A 19097-nucleotide genomic window follows, 5' to 3' on the forward strand; every position below is an offset into this window, starting at 1 on the left:
ACACACACAGTCCCACCACGACACACAGTCCCACCACGACACCACAGTCCCACCACGACACGCACAGTCCCACCACGACACACCAGTCCCACCACGACACACACAGTCCCACCACGACACACACAGTCCCCACCACCCGACACCACAGTCCCACCACGACACACACAGTCCCACCACGACACACACAGTCCCACCACGACACACAGTCCCACCACGACACACACAGTCCCACCACGACACACACAGTCCCACCACGACACCACAGTCCCACCACGACACCACAGTCCCACCACGACACACAGTCCCACCACGACACACACAGTCCCCACCACGACACACACAGTCCCACCACGACACACAGTCCCACCACGACACACACAGTCCCACACGACACGCACAGTCCCACCACGACACACACAGTCCCACCACGACACACACAGTCCCACCACACACACACAGTCCCACCACGACACACAGTCCCACCACGACACACACAGTCCCACCACGACACACAGTCCCACCACGACACACACAGTCCCACCACGACACACACAGTCCCACCACGACACACAGTCCCACACGACACACACAGTCCCACCACGACACACACAGTCCCACCACGACACACAGTCCCACCACGACACACAGTCCCACCACGACACACACAGTCCCACCACGACACGCACAGTCCCACCCGACACACAGTCCCACCACGACACACACAGTCCCACCACGACACACAGTCCCACCACGACACACACAGTCCCCACCACGACAACACAGTCCCACCACGACACACAGTCCCCACCACGACACACACAGTCCCACCACGACACACAGTCCCACACGACACACCACAGTCCCACCACGACACACACAGTCCCACCACGACACACCAGTCCCACCACGACCACACACAGTCCCACCACGACACACACAGTCCCCACCACGACACACGCAGTCCCACCACGACACACAGTCCCACCACGACACCACAGTCCCACCACGACACGCACAGTCCCACACGACACACAGTCCCACCACGACACCACAGTCCCACCACGACCACGCAGTCCCACCACGACACACACAGTCCCACCACGACACCACAGTCCCACCACGACACACAGTCCCACCACGACACGCACAGTCCCCACCACGACACACAGTCCACCACGACACACACGTCCCACCACGACACACACAGTCCCACCACGACACACAGTCCCCACCACGACACACAGTCCACCACGACACACACAGTCCCCCCCACCCACGACCCACCACGCACCCCGACCACCACGACACACACAAGTCCCACCACGACACACAGTCCCACCACGACACACAGTCCCACCACGACACACAGTCCCACCACGACACACGCAGTCCCACCACGACACACACAGTCCCACCACGACACACACAGTCCCACCACGACACGCACAGTCCCACCACGACACACAGTCCCACCACGACACGCACAGTCCCACCACGACACGCACAGTCCCACCACGACACACACAGTCCCACCACGACACACAGTCCCACCACGACAGCACAGTCCCACACGACACGCACAGTCCCACCACGACACACACAGTCTCACCACGACACACACAGTCCCACCACGACACGCACAGTCCCACCACGACACACCACAGTCCCACCACGACACGCACAGTCCCACCACGACACACAGTCCCACCACGACACACAGTCCCACCACGACACACACAGTCCCACCACGACACACACAGTCCCCACCACGACACGCACAGTCCCACCACGACAACACAGTCCCACCACGACACAACAGTCCCACCACGACACACAGTCCCACCACGACACACAGTCCCACCACGACACACAGTCCCACCACGACACACACAGTCCCACCACGACACACAGTCCCACCACGACACGCACAGTCCCACCACGACTCACAGTCCCACCACGACACACACAGTCCCACCACGACACACAGTCCCACCACGACACACAGTCCCACCACGACACACAGTCCCACCACGACACACACAGTCCCACCACGACACACAGTCCCACCACGACACACAGTCCCACCACGACACACAGTCCCACCACGACACACAGTCCCACCACGACACACACAGTCCACCACGACACACACAGTCCCACCACGACACACAGTCCCACCACGACACACAGTCCCACCACGACACACAGTCCCACCACGACACACACAGTCCCACCACGACACACAGTCCCACCACGACACGCACAGTCCCACCACGACTCACAGTCCCCACCACGACACACACAGTCCCACCACGACACACAGTCCCACCGACACACACAGTCCCACATGACACACACAGTCCCACACGACACACAGTCCCACACGACACACAAGTCCCACCACGACACACACAGTCCCACCACGACACACACAGTCCCACCACGACACACACAGTCCCACCACGACACACACAGTCCCACCACGACACACACAGTCCCACCACGACACACACAGTCCCACCACGACACACACAGTCCCACCCACGACACACACAGTCCCACCACGACACGCACAGTCCACCACGACACACACAGTCCCACCACGACACCACAGTCCCACACGACACACGCAGTCCCACCACGACAGCACAGTCCACCACGACACACACAGTCCCACCACGACAGCCACAGTCCCACCACGACACACAGTCCCACACGACACGCACAGTCCCACCACGACACGCACAGTCCCACCACGACACACACAGTCCCCACGACACACAAGTCCCACCACGACACACACAGTCCCACCACGACACGCACAGTCCCACCACGACACACACAGTCCCACCACGACACACACAGTCCCACCACGACACGCACAGTCCCACCACGACACACAGTCCCACCACGACAGTCCCACCACGACACACAGTCCCACCACGACACACACAGTCCACCACGACACACAGTCCCACACGACACACAGTCCCACACGACACACAGTCCCACCACGACACACACAGTCCCACCACGACACAGTCCACCACGACACGCCAGTCCCACCACGACTCACAGTCCACCACGACACACACAGTCCCACCACGACACACAGTCCCACCAAGACACACACAGTCCCACCACGACACACAGTCCACACGACACGCAGTCCCACCACGACACACACAGTCCCACCACGACACGCACAGTCCCCACCACGACACACAGTCCCACCACGACACACACAGTCCCACCACGACACACACAGTCCCACCACGACACACACAGTCCCACCACGACACACAGTCCCACCACGACACACAGTCCCACCACGACACACAGTCCCACCACGACACACACAGTCCACCGACACACAGTCCCACCACGACACACAGTCCCACCACGACACACAGTCCCACCACGACACACGCAGTCCCACCACGACACACAACAGTCCCACCACGACACGCACAGTCCCACCACGACACACAGTCCCACCGACACGCACAGTCCCACCACGACACGCACAGTCCCACCACGACACACACAGTCCCACCACGACACACAGTCCCACCACGACACGCACAGTCCCACCACGACACGCACAGTCCCACCACGACACACACAGTCCCACCATGACACACAGTCCACCACGACACACAGTCCCACCACGACACACAGTCCCACCACGAACACACAGTCCCACCACGACACACACAGTCCCACCACGACACACACAGTCCCACCACGACACACACAGTCCCACCACGACACACACAGTCCCACCACGACACACACAGTCCCACCACGACACACACAGTCCCACCACGACACACACAGTCCCACCACGACACGCACAGTCCCACCACGACACCACAGTCCCACACGACACACAGTCCCACCACGACACACGCAGTCCCACCACGACACGCACAGTCCCACCACGACACACACGTCCCACCACGACACCACAGTCCCACCACGACACACAGTCCCACCACGACACACAGTCCCACCACGACACACAGTCCCACCACGACACACAGTCCCACCACGACACACACAGTCCCACCACGACACACCAGTCCCACCACGACACGCACAGTCCCACCACGACACACAGTCCCACCACGACACACACAGTCCCACCACGACACGCACAGTCCCACCACGACACACAGTCCCACCACGACGCACAGTCCCACCACGACACACAGTCCCACCACGACACACACAGTCCCACCACGACACACAGTCCCACCCGACACACAGTCCCACCACGACACACAGTCCCACCACGACACACACAGTCCCACCACGACACACAGTCCACCACGACACACAGTCCCACCACGACTCACAGTCCCACCACGACACACACAGTCCCACCACGACACACAGTCCCACCACTGACACACACAGTCCCACCACGACACACAGTCCCACCACGACACGCACAGTCCCACCACGACACACACAGTCCCACCACGACACGCACAGTCCCACCACGACACACAGTCCCACCACGACACACACAGTCCCACCACGACACACACAGTCCCACCACGACACACACAGTCCCACCACGACACACAGTCCCACCACGACACACAGTCCCACCACGACACACAGTCCCACCACGACACACACAGTCCCACCACGACACGCACAGTCCCACCACGACGCAGTCCCACCCGACACACAGTCCCACCACGACACACAGTCCCACCACGACACACACAGTCCCACCACGACACACAGTCCCACCACGACACGCACAGTCCCACCACGACACGCACAGTCCCACCACGACACACACAGTCCCACCACGACACGCACAGTCCACCACGACACGCACATCCCACCACGAACGCCAGTCCCACCACGACACACAGTCCCACCACGACACGCACAGTCCCACCACGACACGCACAGTCCCACCACGACACACAGTCCTCACCACGACACACACAGTCCCACCACGACACACACAGTCCCACCACGACACACAGTCCACCACGACACGCACAGTCCCACCACGACACACAGTCCCACCACGACACACAGTCCCACCACGACACACACAGTCCCCACGAACCACAGTCCCACCACGACACACAGTCCCACCACGACACGCACAGTCCCACCACGACTCAGTCCACCACGACAGCACAGTCCCACCACGACACACACAGTCCCACCACGACACACACAGTCCCCACCACGACACGCACAGTCCCACCACGACACGCACAGTCCCACCACGACACACACAGTCCCACCACGACACACACAGTCTCACCACGACACACACAGTCCCACCACGACACACAGTCCCACCACGACACACAGTCCCACCACGACACACAGTCCCACCACGACACACACAGTCCCACCACGACACACAGTCCCACCACGACACACAGTCCCACCACGACACACAGTCCCACCACGACACACAGTCCCACCACGACACACACAGTCCCACCACGACACACAGTCCCACCACGACACACAGTCCCACCACGACACACAGTCCCACCATGACACACACAGTCCCACCACGACACACAGTCCCACCACGACACGCACAGTCCCACCACGACTCACAGTCCCACCACGACACACACAGTCCCACCACGACACACACAGTCCCACCACGACACACACAGTCCCACCACGACACGCACAGTCCCACCACGACACACACAGTCCCACCACGACACACACAGTCTCACCACGACACCACAGTCCCACCACGACACACAGTCCCACCACGACACACAGTCCCACCACGACACACAGTCCCACCACGACACACACAGTCCCACCACGACACACAGTCCCACCACGACACACAGTCCCACCACGACACACAGTCCCACCACGACACACACAGTCCCACCACGACACACAGTCCCACCACGACACGCACAGTCCCACCACGACTCACAGTCCCACCACGACACACACAGTCCCACCACGACACACAGTCCCACCATGACACACACAGTCCCACCACGACACACAGTCCCACCACGACACACAGTCCCACCACGACACACACAGTCCCACCACGACACACAGTCCACCACGACACACACAGTCCCACCACGACACACACAGTCCCACCACGACACACAGTCCCACCACGACACACACAGTCCCACCACGACACACACAGTCCCACCACGACACACGCAGTCCCACCACGACACACAGTCCCACCACGACACACACAGTCCCACCACGACACGCACAGTCCCACCACGACACACAGTCCACCACGACACACAGTCCACCACGACACGCAGTCCCACCACGACACACACAGTCCCACCACGACACGCACAGTCCCACCACGACACACAGTCCCACCACGACACACACAGTCCCACCACGACACACACAGTCCCACCACGACACACACAGTCCCACCACGACACACAGTCCCACCACGACACACAGTCCCACCACGACACACAGTCCCACCACGACACACACAGTCCCACCACGACACACACAGTCCCACCACGACACGCACAGTCCCACACGACACACAGTCCCACCACGACACACAGTCCCACCACGACACACGCAGTCCCACCACGACACACACAGTCCCACCACGACACACACAGTCCCACCACGACACGCACAGTCCCACCACGACACACAGTCCCACCACGACACCACAGTCCCACCACGACACGCACAGTCCCACCACGACACACACAGTCCCACCACGACACACAGTCCCACCACGACACGCACAGTCCCACCACGACACGCACAGTCCCACCACGACACACACAGTCCCACCACGACACACAGTCCCACCACGACACGCACAGTCCCACCACGACACACACAGTCCCACCACGACACGCACAGTCCCACCCGACACACAGTCCCACCACGACACACAGTCCCACCACGACACACACAGTCCCACCACGACACACACAGTCCCACCACGACACACAGTCCCACCACGACACGCACAGTCCCACCACGACTCACAGTCCCACCACGACACGCACAGTCCCACCACGACACACACAGTCCCACCACGACACACACAGTCCCACCACTACACACAGTCCCACCACGACACACACAGTCCCACCACGAACACACAGTCTCACCACGACACACACAGTCCCACCACGACACACAGTCCCACCACGACACACAGTCCCACCACGACACACAGTCCCACCACGACACACACAGTCCCACCACGACACACAGTCCCACCACGACACACAGTCCCACCACGACACACAGTCCCACCACGACACACAGTCCCACCACGACACACACAGTCCCACCACGACACACAGTCCCCACGACACACAGTCCCACCACGACACACAGTCCCACCACGACACACAGTCCCACCACACCCACACAGTCCCCCACGACACACAGTCCCACCACGACACCACAGTCCCACCACGACTCACAGTCCCACCACGACACACACAGTCCCACCACGACACACAGTCCCACCACGACACACAGTCCCACCATGACACACACAGTCCCACCACGACACACAGTCCCACCACGACACACAGTCCCACCACGACACACACAGTCCCACCACGACACACACAGTCCCACCACGACACACGCAGTCCCACCACGACACACACAGTCCCACCACGACACACAGTCCCACCACGACACACACAGTCCCACCACGACACACACAGTCCCACCACGACACACACAGTCCCACCACGACACACAGTCCCACCACGACACACGCAGTCCCACCACGACACGCACAGTCCCACCACGACACACAGTCCCACCACGACACACGCAGTCCCACCACGACACGCACAGTCCCACCACGACACACACAGTCCCACCACGACACGCACAGTCCCACCACGACACACAGTCCCACCACGACACGCACAGTCCCACCACGACACGCACAGTCCCACCACGACACACACAGTCCCACCACGACACACAGTCCCACCACGACACGCACAGTCCCACCACGACACGCACAGTCCCACCACGACACACACAGTCTCACCACGACACACACAGTCCCACCACGACACGCACAGTCCCACCACGACACACACAGTCCCACCACGACACGCACAGTCCCACCACGACACACAGTCCCACCACGACACACACAGTCCCACCACGACACACAGTCCCACCACGACACACAGTCCCACCACGACACGCACAGTCTCACCACGACACACACAGTCCCACCACGACACACACAGTCCCACCACGACACGCACAGTCTCACCACGACACACACAGTCCCACCACGACACACACAGTCCCACCACGACACGCACAGTCCCACCACGACACACACAGTCCTACCACGACACACAGTCCCACCACGACACACACAGTCTCACCACGACACACAGTCCCACCACGACACACAGTCCCACCACGACACGCACAGTCTCACCACGACACACACAGTCCCACCACGACACACACAGTCCCACCACGACACACACAGTCCCACCACGACACACAGTCCCACCACGACACACACAGTCTCACCACGACACACAGTCCCACCACGACACACGCAGTCCCACCACGACACGCACAGTCTCACCACGACACACACAGTCCCACCACGACACACACAGTCCCACCACGACACACAGTCCCACCACGACACACAGTCCCACCACGACACACACAGTCCCACCACGACACACAGTCCCACCACGACACACACAGTCCCACCACGACACACACAGTCCCACCACGACACACACAGTCCCACCACGACACACAGTCCCACCACGACACGCACAGTCCCACCACGACTCACAGTCCCACCACGACACACACAGTCCCACCACGACACACAGTCCCACCACGACACACACAGTCCCACCACGACACACAGTCCCACCACGACACACACAGTCCCACCACGACACGCACAGTCCCACCACGACACACACAGTCCCACCACGACACACACAGTCCCACCACGACACGCAGTCCCACCACGACACACGCAGTCCCACCACGACACACACAGTCCCACCACGACACACGCAGTCCCACCACGACACGCACAGTCCCACCACGACACACACAGTCCCACCACGACACACACAGTCCCACCACGACACACACAGTCCCACCACGACACACACAGTCCCACCACGACACACACAGTCCCACCAAGACACACACAGTCCCACCACGACACACACAGTCCCACCACGACACACACAGTCCTACCACGACACACACAGTCCCACCACGACACGCGCAGTCTCACCACGACACACACAGTCCCACCACGACACACACAGTCTCACCACGACACACACAGTCTCACCACGACACGCACAGTCCTACCACGACACACACAGTCCCACCACAACACGCGCAGTCCCACCACGACACACACAGTCTCACCACGACACACACAGTCTCACCACGACACACACAGTCCTACCACGACACACACAGTCCCACCACGACACGCGCAGTCTCACCACGACACACACAGTCCCACCACGACACACAGTCCCACCACGACACACACAGTCCCACCACGACACACACAGTCCCACCACGACACGCGCAGTCCCACCACGACACGCGCAGTCCCACCACGACACACACAGTCCCACCACGACACACACAGTCTCACCACGACACACACAGTCCCACCACGACACGCGCAGTCCCACCACGACACACACAGTCCCACCACGACACACACAGTCCCACCACGACACGCGCAGTCCCACCACGACACACACAGTCCCACCACGACACACACAGTCCCACCACGACACACACAGTCCCACCACGACACACACAGTCCCACCACGACACACACAGTCCCACCACGACACACACAGTCCTACCACGACACACACAGTCCCACCACGACACGCGCAGTCTCACCACGACACACAGTCCCACCACGACACACGCAGTCCCACCACGACACACACAGTCTCACCACGACACACAGTCCCACCACGACACACGCAGTCCCACCACGACACACACAGTCCCACCACGACACACACAGTCCCACCACGACACGCACAGTCCCACCACGACACACACAGTCCCACCACGACACACGCAGTCTCACCACGACACACACAGTCTCACCACGACACACACAGTCCCACCACGACACACACAGTCCCACCACGACACGCACAGTCCCACCACGACACACACAGTCCCACCACGACACGCACAGTCTCACCACGACACACACAGTCCCACCACGACACGCACAGTCCCACCACGACACGCACAGTCCCACCACGACACACACAGTCTCACCACGACACACACAGTCCCACCACGACACGCACAGTCTCACCACGACACACACAGTCCCACCACGACACGCACAGTCCCACCACGACACACACAGTCCCACAATACCTATCCAAACTCCATGTGGTTCACCAGGGGTTAGGGATGGGTGTGAGGCTCCCTGGTCGTCATGACGACCACCCAACTCTGATGGGATAACGATGATGGGAATGGGTCGGACCGCTGATGACAGTAATGGCATGATGATGGCGGCGATGATGGCCATGACGTCAGTCCGCCTATGCAGCATTGCGCGGGGTATGCCGATCGTTGCGTTTGCGTGCGCGCACTCCTCTGGGGAGCGGTGGTACAACGGTTAGCACGCTTCTCTACGAAACCGGCAACTCGCGTTCGATTTCCCGGCCACGGCCGACAGGAGTGGCGAGTGATATCTGGCCCAGCGCTCCGAGACTCTGCTAGGGTCGGTTCAGCCTCAGACGAGTACAGATATTCCTCGTTTATCCCGTGTACACCCAACGCGTTTTCGCTATAACGCGGTTCTTCTATGAGGGAACACGTTTCGCACAGTGCGGAACGCGCACTGTTATAACGTACGTGAATCGGCGCGTGATAACACGGAACGTGCGCATTGTAACGCAGGATGCCCCTGTTATAACGCAGAATGCATGTTGTACCGTGGAATGAGTAGCACGTTTTAACGCAGATTGCACGCATTGAAACGCGACAACGCGCGTCATGACGTGGATTTACACCATGGAACGCGCCAGTTATGACGAGGAACGCACACCGCTGTAACGCGGAAGGCACCCCGTTTATAACACGTTTCCTGAGCGGTCGACAACGGACTACTTTCTTGAGTTGCGCCGATGAGCGGTGTGGGAATGCTGGGTAATACGCACGGAATGATCACGTGGGCTCTTCATTCCGCCATCGCACTGCGTGGTGTTTACGTCATAGTTTGCACCCCCCCCCAGCCCCGCCCCCAACTGTGAACGCGGCACTTTTGAGGCACGCACCGTCGCTCTGCCCGGTGCTGTGCGTCAATGTGAGCAGTGGGGCCGCCCGCGCCACCACCTCGCGCGGCATAGCCAGCGCCTGGCAGGCGCTCACCAACTGCCACTCGGGATGTTTGTGCCCACACCTGCACACACCTGCACACACCTGCACACACCTGCACCACACCTGCGTAGTGGGGAGAGGTGGTGTAGCGGTGAGCGCGCTGCGCTAAGAACCCGGAGACCCGGGTTCGATTCCCGCTCACTGCCAACACTGGTCACGATTATCTAAATCGGTCCTGGGCCTCCCCTAGGTTGACTCAGCCTCAAATGAGTACCTGGTGCAGTGTGTAAACATCGTCACTGGGGAGACAAAGGCGGCCGGGCGTGGTCTTAGCCACCCACCCCCTCGTGTTCCGTGCCGGCCTTAATAGGTGCTCGCTAACAGCACTTGCCCCAACAGCCTGCTGAGGCTACACGGGGGATCTTTGTCTTTGACACACCTGCGTGCGCGTTGTCCCCTGCGCTCAGCTCACGCCGAGGAGCGCCAGGCTCCGCGCGGGGCCCACGAGAACCTCGGAGGGGCCCGCGGAGCGCGGGAAAGGCTCCCGGGGCCTGGCCCACGTGGGGTCCGCACGGCAGGGCCACCCGGCGGCCCCCGGCGGCCGCTCCGGAGCCAAACTCCCTCCCTGCAACGCGGGAGGGAGGCCCAAAGCCCTCCCCTAAGCGCCCAGCATTGGCCTGCACCCTGCGTCGCCTCCAGGTGAGGCGCTCGCCTTCATCTTCCTCCTCCGCCCCCCTCTTCTTCTCCACCTACTTCTCCGCCCACCACCTGGGGTCTCCGGTGCTCGCGGTCACCACCACACGAGCGAGCCCGGACGCAGCGCGCACCTGACGATGCCGACAGCGGCGCAGCGGCGGCAGCGCGTCCCGGCCACTTGAAGGCCGGGACGTTCACGGCTGGAATCCAGTGGCCGCCACTCATTATGACTGCGCGTGCGTGAACCGTGACGCCGCTGCGACGACGACGCGCCGTCTGCTTCACAGCGCACGTTAAAGACTCCATTGCGCGTCTCGGCGCCGGAGTCCAAATTTTCCAAGTTCGGAAATGACGCCGCAGATCACTCGATAGGGATGAAACGCGCACACACAGCGGCAGTCATCCAACCGCAACCGTTGACGATAAATACAGATTCTGGGGTGGGGTGTCCGTACTCTCCCCCCCCCCCCACTAGAGGAGGTGTGGGGGGGGCCTCACCCTACCCCTCGTCGCCCCGGGGGCGGCTTCGCTCTTTCTCAGACTCTTCCCACCGGCGATGATTGATGGGCCCGCTCGCTCTTTGTTGCTGACGAAGGGCCGCCTCGCCCCGGGCAACGACGGAGGAGCGTCAAGAATTGCGCTCGGGGCGACGCCCCCCCCCCCCGCGTGTCGCGCAGACGCGGTGGGGGGGGTGGGGGGGGCCACCACCACCGCCGCCACCACGGACGGCAACGAGAGGATTAGGTTTTTCACTTCCATGTAAAAAAAAAGCATTTTTATATTTTTTGGCCTTGCGCCAAATTATATTCCAGTTGTGCGGCTGACTGGGGGTGAGCGGCCACGTTGGCACGAGATGAAGGAATTTCCACTGCAACGGCTCGCGGAGAGCAGTGCACCGCCTTGTGCCGGAGAACAGCCCCCCTGCCCCCACCCCCGCCCCGTTATGGGTGACGTCACAGAGCTACTGACGAGGTCCCTCCGCCCTGCGTGTGTGTGGTGGTGCACGCTGGGCGGAGGCGTCACCGTCTCACGGGCCTGGCCACGAATGTTCCAGAGGGGTGAACAAAGCAATGGGGTTTGTGGTTGTTGTTTTATATTTTCATATTTTGGTACTGGCAAAGGAGGTCCCATGATGTAGGTCAGATGTGGGGAACCTTTTTTTCTGCAAGGGCCATTTGGATATTTATAACATCATTCGCGGGCCATACAAAATTATCAACTTAAAAATTAGCCCGTTATATTTGGTCGAACATTTAATTAACTCACCCCTAATGCGATGGCTGGAACTGCTTCTCTTTGGTGAGGCGTGTGTGATGTTAGCTGGTGTTGATGATGTTGCTACTCGCAACTGCTTTTCCAGGTTTGCTCCTAGATTTATTGAATGTCGAGTCCCGCCTGCGGTTGCCTTGGCAGGGCCACACTAAATGATTTCGCGGGCCTCATACGGCCCGCGGGCTGGACGTTCCCCACCCCAGATGTAGATGCTCTACCCCGAGCCTTCATTACTCTGAGAGTGCATTGTCTTTGTGCTGTACGCCTTTTGGCATCCTCTGGTCTAACACCGTTTTGAGACGAGGCTCAAAAGAAAGCTGTCTCTGATGTGGACCAATCAGTTTCAAAGACAATGCATATATTATCAGAGTTAGTTATTTGTTTGCATTCTGACCACAAGTATTGTGGCTAATGCAGACATGATTCATTGTAAAAGGTTCCAGTTTGGTGTTTTGACATCTTAACATCTGTTTTGTTGCCAGAAAAAAAAAGGAAAAACCTATTCTCATTCGTTGTTGTTGTTGTTTTCTTTATTTCTCAAAAGAGTAGAAATTATCTGAATTCAACGAAAGCACCGAATTAAATATACGTGTGGGTGTGTGCGCGGACTTACGTATAGTGGCGCAGTGTAGCGCTTAGCGCTACGCTGCGTTACGAACCCGGCGACACGAGTTTAATTCCCGCTCATGGCCAACACCGGTGACGATTATCTGAACCGGTCTTGAGCCTCCCCCAGGTCGACTCAGCCTCAAATGAGTACCTGGTGCGGTGTGTAAAACATCGCTGCTGGGGAGACAAAGGCGGTCGGGCGTGGTGCTGCCCACCCCACCCCCTCGTGTACAGTGAACCCAGCCTGCCACTCGCCCACCTCGCTCCTGTTCCTATGGCTGCTGTTGTGGTCGTCGTCATTGTCATCGTCGTTGTTACTGTGGTGGTGGTGGTGCTTGTTGTTGTTGTGGTCGTTGTTGTTATTGTGGTAGTTGTTGTTGTGGCCGTTGTTGTTGTGGTCGTTGTAGATGTTGTTGTCGTAGTCGTTGTTTTTGTTGTCCTAGTAGTTATTGTTGTCGTCACTGTAGTTGTAGGCGTTGTTGTGGTCATTGTTGTTGTTGTTACCTGTGCGGAGACGTTACGCGAACAAACAAATTAAGCCCCCTCCTCAACTCGAGCTGCGACAGCAGCAACAAGAACGGCGAAATCTCATTTAACCGCGCCAGCGATGATGCTGCACAATTTTGAGTTTTTATATTTTATATATTTATATACATCTTTTTTTTTCCTCTGCTCGGATTAAAAGCGTGCAGGGATAATTTTTTTGCCGGCGCGGGGATTTAATTCCTCCCGAGCTCCGCGCGCCGCTGTCAATTTCGAGAGATGATGGAAAGGGGCCGGCCGTGGCACAATCTGCGGGGCTAATGGCCTTGTTGCCTTAATGGTGCTCCGCCGCGATCACCAGATGGGAGATTGGCGCGCTCCATTAGCCGCGTCGGTGCCCTGAGTGGGCCCCCCCCCCTCCTCTTTCCTCTCTCTCTCGCCCGCTGTGGTGTCAACCCCTGGGGAGGGGTCAGGGCGAGCCGGCCACCCACCCCTCCCCGCCCCTAGTCGCACCACCGCCGGACAAGGCCGAGGAAAGGCCACCACCTCCACGGCAAGGTAGAGTCGTCACCTCCGTGGTGCAAAACACCGGGGCAGTATCCACGCGCGGGCGAATATGCTCACGATGAGGGGAGTGATAGTGGCGCGTTATTGTTCGTATTGTTATTATTATTGCTACACCCAATGACAAAAACCAAAACGTTGAATGTTTCGCGAACACTTACAGTTTCCCAGGACGGCTACTTCACCCAACAAAAGGACGATCCCTGGGGAAAACGATGGTTCAGGTGGCAACCCTTACCCGCATTGAGGTGTCGCGTATTCTCAACCGGCAGGTCCCAACGACGCGATGACCCGAGCCGGCCACGGCCACCTCGACCCCCGGCGAGGAGCGGAGATCGGAGTGGATGATGAGGCGGTGTGGCCAGGACCCTCGGACCCCCCAGGCCGCTACCTCCGTGACCCCTCCCCTGCAAGGGATTGCCGGACCGGCATTGCCGCCGCCCCCCCCCCCCATCGCGCACTCGCGAATTTCATCTCGGGAGGCGGAGGGGCGGCAACAACGTCGGCCTCGGAGGAATCGTGCGCAGGGAGTGGAGTGTCCCGTTGGTGCAAGTCGTCGTCGTCTCCATCCGATGAGCATGGTCGCAGGGGGGAGAGCGCGCGGCAGCTGCGCAGGGCTGTGCAGGTGCGCTGGGTTGTGCAGGTGGGCTGGGCCGTGCAGGTGCGCTGGGTTGTGCAGGTGCGCTGGGCCGTGCAGGTGCGCTGGGTTGTGCAGGCGTGCCGAGCCGTGCGGTGTAGCGATGCTGCACGACGCGAGCGGTAGATCGAGCGGTGTTCGCCCGCGGGCCCTCGCCGCACAGGTCCGGCACGGCCAGAAACCAGGTTCTGCGCTTACTCGAAATAGCGTGCGTGTGCGTGAGTGGGCGCTGGCACGCGTGTGCGTGTGTGCGTCTCCGTGTATCTTTGTGTGTGTGTGTCTGTATCAGTGTGTGTGTGTGTCTGTGGATTTGGCTGTAATCGCACCTTCTGCTGATGTATACAACCTGGAGGTAACCCCCTCACTTGCACACGGTCATGGATACACAAACACAGACGCACATTCGCAGAAAGGCAAAGCTTCCTAGTTTCGCCTTTAACAGACTGTTGGGGCAAGTGCTGTTAGTGGACATGGCCCACGAGGGGGTGGGTGGCCAGCACCATGCCCCGCCGCGTTTGTCTCCCCGGAACTGATGTTTACACACCACATCAGGTACTCACTTAAGGCTGAGTCGACCTCCATCATGTCGATCGCCATCATGTCCATCATCACCATCATCGCCATCATCACCATCATCACCTCCATCACCATGATCATCATCATGGCCATTACTATCATTCACCAAGGCCCCATTACCACCATCCATGCCCTGCTCTGGCACCCCCAGTTAATCGCACTGATGGCTGAGCAGGTGTATTGATATCCCATACCGGTGTATTTGGTTGTTTGACCTTCACACTGACCACGACCGGTTTAAGTATCACTCAAACACACACACATGCCAACACGGGTACATACGAACACACGAAGGTCAACACAAACTGTTGGGGCAAATGCCGCTCTTGGCCACGAATCAAACTCTGGTCACAACGCTCACACACACACACAGGCCTCCGTTGGTTTTGTTTAGCCAGGTGAGACCACAATAGGTCAGGCCAGCGGGTGGGGGTGGGATAGGGGCGGGGAGGAACAGTGGTTGCAGCTGTGTGTGTGTGTGGGCGAGATCCCAATCGACTCACGTGCGACGAGGTTCACCGATTTGACAAAAGACGTGGACCCCCTGCCCGCGGCCGGCACGCGATGGCCCCGCCTCTTGCCAATGACGTCACACGGGGAACCCCTGTGACGTCATTGTTGTGCCCGCGGTAATGACCAGGGGCGGCCGATGGAATTCGAGCCGTGAACCTCTAACAACAACTAGCGGCGGTGGGGAGGGGGGGGGGCGCGCCGCCACCCTCATACAGACAAAGGTGTTCCATGTAGCTCGTTTACAATTGGTCTCGGGGCAAGTGCTGCGAGCGAGCACCTATTAAGACCCCCGCGGCGCACGAGGAGGTGGTGTGGCCATTGCCACCGTCCGACCGCCTTTGTATCCCTCGTGTTGATATTTACGAACACGTTTAAGGCTGAGACGCCCTTAGGGGAGGCCCAGGAGACGTTTATAATTCTTGCCACTGACGATAGCCGTGTACCGGGGAATCGAACTTGGACGAGCGGGATGATTGCACAGTGCGCTCACCAGTGCGCCACCGCTCCCCTGCTGCATGCACACAAAGACAACAAATACTACAACAACAACAACGCCTGCATTCAACTAAGTGACGGTGACTTCATCACGGTGCTTGTACCAGGCTAGGTGCACTTTCAGGCCATCGCTGGCAGGAGCCCTCCCCCCCCCCCCCCCCCAGGTGTTACGGGTTAAACTGAGATGACTGGCAGAGGCGCCACCTGCATACAAAGACAAAGATCCCCCGTATAGCCTTGCACAGACTGTCGGGGCAAGTGTTCTTAGCGAGCTTCTATGAAGCAGGCCGGCCCGCCACAGGAGGGGTTGATTGGCCAGCACCACGGCCGTCCGCCTTTGTCTCCCGAGTGGCGATGTTTATACACCGCACCAGGCACTCAGAAACGGGTCAGACAATCGTCACGGATGTGGGCCGTGAACGGGAATCGAACGCGGGTCGTCGGGCTCGTAGCGCAGCGGTTTGAGCCACCACTGCGCCTCCATACGTACGTACACACACACGCGTGCGCGCATGGACCCATCCACACACACACGCGTGTGCGCATGGACCCATCCACACACACACACGTGTCTCCACGTGGGTTCTTGGTCTCAGCCCGAGGTGTCGTCTGTGTGTGGATCAATTAACTTCCTTGCAGTGGAATTGCCCCCCCCTCCCCCCAGATAATTCCTCTGAAGCCAGTGGTGGAGAAACTTACGGCCACGTGGGCCAACTTGATGTCCCATCTAGCCGGGGCCACCAGGGGTCTCCCAACGTTAGGCACGGCCCGCAAACGATGTTGTCACTGCAAAGGCATCTTATGACCTGGCAACACCATCACCAACACCACTGTGTTGAAGCGTGGCCAGGCACTGCAGAAGGGCCTCTTGCAGTGACTGAGCTGTGCGTGAAAAGCGTGGCCCACCAGAGGCATCACAATCATCGTCACAGCCATCGTCTCTCCGCTGCCAAGTTGAAGGCCTCTCCCGCTCTGCCCCCCCCCCCCCCTTTCGCATTTTCAGACTCCGCGAGTGCCGCGTCCCCTGTGAGTGGTGGTGTCGAGCGGTAGGGGGTGTGGGGCAACACGCGGTGAATTCCCCCCCCACCTCCACCCCCCATCCCACCAATTCCCCCTCCCATATAAACAAATCTTCGGCCATATCAGAAACCCCCATCATAGTTCTAAATAGAAGACGCCAGTTCTCTCCGTGGAGTTCGTGTTTGTTCTCTCGCCCGTGTCCTGCAATGGATTTCGCTCCGGTGACCTCCCCGTAGCTAAACCGACCGCGCGCAGTGTCTGCCATCGGCGTTGGCCACGAGCATCCCAATGTAGCAGGCAGGACCCTCCTTAATACACACAAAACGAATCCCGTGGCTCTCCCCTGGGTAATTAGGTCCAGAGCCTCTTCCCCCAAATTGCCGAGCCTTTTGCGTACAGATCCACCCCGCGTATTAAAGGTCACCCCCCCCCCCTACATAGCAGAGCCCCCCCCCCCGCCCCTACCCACAATATAACAGAGCCCCCGCCCAAGTGTAGCCACCTCCCCCCCCCCCCCGTGCCTTCCTCGGCCGCCGTAGAGAGAAGGACCCCAAGGTGAATGCAGGTCCCGTTGCCTTCGTCTCTTTTCGTCTTCTTCTCGACAGAAGCGCGTTTCCGTGTACATACGGCCGTGTACAGACGTCGCGCATCTCTCCTCTGCGTGTTCGCGTGCCCCCCCCTTCGCTGTGTCGCTGTTGCCAGTCTGTGTGTGTGTGGGTACTCTACCGACCCAGACCCTTGCCCCCCCCCCTCGCACCCCCTATGCATGTCCGCTGCTGCTGCTGTGTCGGGTTAATAAAGGACTCTGCTATGCAACGGACGCGTCCACCCTGCG

General features: G+C 59.8%; 1 protein-coding gene across 1 annotated transcript in view; it reads left to right on the forward strand.

Annotated features, from left to right (window-relative positions):
• LOC144729841 (uncharacterized) overlaps positions 1-18707 on the forward strand; it is a 105255-nt gene extending 86548 nt beyond the window's left edge. The window contains exons 18-19 of the mRNA XM_078610358.1: positions 11865-12096; positions 15294-18707. Of these exons, the coding sequence (XP_078466484.1) occupies positions 11865-12059 (195 nt within the window). The 3' untranslated portion in view covers positions 12060-12096; positions 15294-18707. The remainder of the gene's footprint in view (positions 1-11864; positions 12097-15293) is intronic.
• Positions 18708-19097: the final 390 nt, after the last annotated feature.

Source organism: Lampetra planeri, chromosome 33 (genome assembly GCF_965212315.1).
Source record: "Lampetra planeri chromosome 33, kcLamPlan1.2.h2, whole genome shotgun sequence".
Classification (NCBI taxonomy): Eukaryota; Metazoa; Chordata; class Hyperoartia; order Petromyzontiformes; family Petromyzontidae; genus Lampetra; species Lampetra planeri.